The sequence below is a fragment of the Bos indicus genome, chromosome 2 (genome assembly GCF_029378745.1).
Source record: "Bos indicus isolate NIAB-ARS_2022 breed Sahiwal x Tharparkar chromosome 2, NIAB-ARS_B.indTharparkar_mat_pri_1.0, whole genome shotgun sequence".
Taxonomy (NCBI): Eukaryota; Metazoa; Chordata; class Mammalia; order Artiodactyla; family Bovidae; genus Bos; species Bos indicus.
In genome coordinates, this window is record NC_091761.1 from 128,015,891 (window position 1) to 128,019,739 (window position 3,849).

The 3,849-nt window shown below is 45.2% G+C and overlaps 1 protein-coding gene across 10 annotated transcripts in view; it reads right to left on the minus strand.

The window, feature by feature from the left end:
* SRRM1 (serine and arginine repetitive matrix 1) overlaps nt 1–3,494 on the minus strand; it is a 31,799-nt gene extending 28,305 nt beyond the window's left edge. For 8 of the 10 annotated variants that reach the window (XR_011562996.1, XR_011562995.1, XM_070776419.1 and 5 more), the window contains exons 1-3: nt 3,340–3,494; nt 663–752; nt 230–352 (exon numbers count right to left, since the gene is read on the minus strand). Coding sequence is in view for 7 of the 10 variants with exons in the window: in XM_070776419.1 (XP_070632520.1) it covers nt 230–352; nt 663–752; nt 3,340–3,360 (234 nt within the window). In the remaining 3 variants the exon portion in view is untranslated. Of the gene's footprint in view, nt 1–229; nt 353–662; nt 753–2,958; nt 3,096–3,339 lie in introns of those variants that run through there. The other 2 variants (XM_070776438.1, XM_070776445.1) reach the window with 2 other exon arrangements.
* Nucleotides 3,495–3,849: the final 355 nt, after the last annotated feature.

Here is a 3,849-nt window from a genome sequence, read left to right on the forward strand (position 1 = left end):
ACAGCAAAATTACAAACAATAAGTTTGATTTTTCACCTGTGTATCTTTCAAAACTATGTACCTTCACTATACTTCCAGCCTTAATAGTTGTTTACAAAGTGAATTCTTTTCACAACAAACATTGTAAAATAACCCTCCTATATTTGTACTCCATAGAAAAATTCAGTTTCCATAGATTCACAAAATTATGTCACATATTCAGAAATAAGAGCCATCTGTATATTATTACCTTCACTTCCAGCTGGTTGAATATAAACTCAATCACAACATCATCTTCAAACCCAAGGATTTCCGTTACTCGTTTTGTTATCCAAGGCTTTATAACCTCCAAATTTACTTTGCTCATGTCCACCTGATAAAAGATGCAAGCAATTATTACTGAGTACAGCTTCACAATCCTGAAAGAAAGCTCACATAAGAATTTTATTTAACAAAGTTCCTTTGCTTATGATTCTTTAGTTTAGCATGATACAATTTATTAAGAGCTTGTTCTTATTTGCTTGTGCCAGTCTCCAAGTGTTTGCTATTGTTGCTAAAAGATGGAAAATGTTTAATTATAAATGTTTTCCTAAGTAGTTATGTTACAGTCCAGCTCCAAAACAGCCAAAATGTTTGAACCAACTGTGCTATAAAAGTGCAGAACAGTTTAACCAGAAGAATACCTTTTTTTCTAGGCATTCTGCGAATTTCAGCTGCTTCAGTAGCTTCTTCTGTTTGTTGCTGAACCGATTATCCTGTTCTGCACTTGTTCCCTGTAGGAAGAGAAGCACATTTCAATTAAGAGCTCAAAGTTAAACTCCTATTTTTTATTTGCTAATGATGGCTATGACCTTTACAGTTTTGGAATAGGGTAATCAAGTAAACAGAAATATCATAGCTAATATTCACAGGTACAAAATGTATACTCTTTTCCCAACATAGCTAACATTTTGAAAACTTGACTGTATTTAAAAGTTACAAAATATATGCTCACTATAACAAGTCAAACAATACACAGAATATAGCATAAACCTAACACCTCCCCCATAACCAAGTTATATTTGATGTATATCTTTTTCACCTCTTTCTATGCTAAGACATTTAAGGTTCTTCTTGGTTTGTTTTTTTAAATGAGAACACACTGAAATATAGTAAATATTAACATCCTTTTTAAACAAAACCATTAAGCTTCATCCTCTTCTGAAAGCCAGTACCATGCTTGCAAAATGACTGTGACAAAACAGGGGGAGAGGAAAAAGAACACCCTGAGACTAGTTGTGTTAGTCACAACGTAGTTGTTTCACAACTTTCAGAACTTGAGATGCATGAAAAACATAGGAGGTTTACTTTAATAAACTCAATTTCTGCAAAGAAACTGCAAAAATGAGAGCCTTCAAACACTACTTGGACCACCAAGTAATCACTACGAGTTTTGTCATTCCTAACGGCCCAATTAAATACAGAAATAGCTGGCTGTGCTATGAAAACTACCGAATGGTTCAGAGAGTTGGCCACTGTCCCTTGGAAGGTGATCAAGAAAATTCTTTTAGGAAGGTAAAGAACGTGGATCAAAACCCCAACTCTGCCACTACGAAAGTCGTATGTCCTCAAACTTACTAAACCTCTCCGAGAATGTTTCCTTACTTGCTAAAATCTATTCACTATCTCGCAGGGCTGTGTATATCAGAAATTATATACTTAAAGTAACTGGCAGATGGCAGTAGTCCAGCAAATGAAAGCTACTATTTCTATCTTACTACCTGAATGGCCGTGTACTCAAAGAATAACCTTCCTAAAATCTTTTAACTCAGCTCAAATCCAATCAATCCCTCTAAGGAACTGTGGGAAGTATATATTGTACTCTTTTCTTCTAGATTTTTACCAACACTAAAAGCAAACCTCGTTTTTAAATTTATCACCCATCTTGCTCTTTTCCTTTAGGAATTCCTTTCCATGAGAAATAATGAAAATATCAAAAGAATACGCTCGTGTTTTAAAACATTACATTAACACTACAGGAAATACTCAGGATTTACTACAAAATACTTTGATATAATTTGCAGTGTGAAAATTTGATAAACTCAACTGAAACTAACCTAAAAACAGTCATATAACTGGCTGTGTTGAGTCAAACGCCTGGAATAACACTTCAACATTTAATGAAAAACTAACACATTTAAAGTCAATTGAAAAGAAATTTCAACCCTGGTTCTGAAGTGTCAAAAGCTTTCTTTACTGAAGTCCCGGTCTTTCCCTCTTTTAACTTTTCCTTTAAACACACACACACCCATGCATATTTCATACTCCACGGAGTGGAAAGAGCCAACCTATTTCTGACTTAGACCAACTGGTCTCTACACGGTCCGTTCAGCATTAAAAAGACCCTGCAAACTCTAGATCTCTTAATGTCACTTGCCAAACCAGGATCTAGATCTCGACTGGGTGCTCATTTCCTACAAAAGTGAAAAAGGGGATGAACAGGCTCCAACACGCGCTCGGTAAATTATGGGCCCTGAGGGGTAATTTCGAGGCGGTAACGTCCCTGCTTTCAAGTGATGGGTCCGCAGACCCTTGAGAATCTAAAGGCGCCTTTCCTAGAGCAGACTTTCAAAAGAGTAAAACAAACTGGAGAGGTGGGGGGACGGTGAGCGGGAAGGAGTGGAGCAGATCCATTCCATAACCCCGCCTTCATATACGCGCACTTTTTGTTGAGCTCTCTGCCCGCAGAGTCTCGGATTCAAACGTTCTAAACACAAATTATCCGCGTTCCCCTCCCTGAAGAGATATCAAATTGGGCGGGAGCTCCCGCGAACTCTGACCCGGAGCCTTCCCGAAGGCTTAGACCCGGGTTGGGGGCGGGGAGGGGGGGTCGGCGCCCGCTTTCTCAAGAAAAGCTGCTCAACGTCGCTTCCGGTCCACGCTCTCCTGAAGCGGTACCCCCAAACCCGTCCTCCCCAACACCCTTCTGCAGCCAGTCACCTCAGGGTTTCCCTCCGGCCTCCCCCCAAGGACTTCCTCCTCGCGGGCCCACTAGGCCCCAGGGCCCGGCGGGACGCGAGGCTCGGTCTGCAGGCCCCGTCAGGCAGGCCGGGAGGCGAGGTATCGCTCCCTGCTATTCCCGCCGCCATTTTCCGGCGACCGTCGTCGCCGCCGCGTAGGGGGGACGATTCCGGAGGAGGAGACTGCGCAGGGGCGCACCAGTCCCCGCCGCAGGGCAGAGGGGAACGTCCGTTGCCACCGAGGATCCTCAGGATCTTCGAAGCCTCTGCTCGCCGGCTACCCCGTCCTGAGCTCAGGCGTCCTGCCGGGCTTTGCGGATAACCCCCCCACCTCACCCCAGGTCCCCGCGTTCCTACTTACGCGGAAGAATCCCGCGTCCATCTTGCTGCCTCGCTCGGAGATCGCTCCCTATCCCAAGGTGCACCGCGCCGCCGCGACGGAGGGCGGGACCGGCAGGGAAAGCCGAGCGCCGGGACGCAGCGCGCGGCGCTCCACCCGCCCCTCCAGCCGACACGAGGCTGCGCCTGCTCAGTATGGTGAGCGCCCGTCACACTTGCGCACGCGCGTTTTGTATGGCGGAGGGGTTGCTACCAGGCTCTGGACCTCTCTATTGGCCGGCCCATGAGGAGAGCCTCGCGATCTCAGCCAATGGGAGCGTGCGAGAGTCACTGGCTCGCCCTGCCCTGCGAATCCTTTTGTGGTGCTTAAGTAGCCCCGTTTGCTGAGAGTGAATTGACCCATCCTTCTACTCGTAGTGGGGGAGGTCTCCCGCCTTGGGGCTCCATGGAGCGTTTCAAGAAAAAGACTGTTACCTCATAGTGACGCTAGCGAGGCCGCCGTTGCGCAGAGGAAAAGCCTACGGCCTCCCCT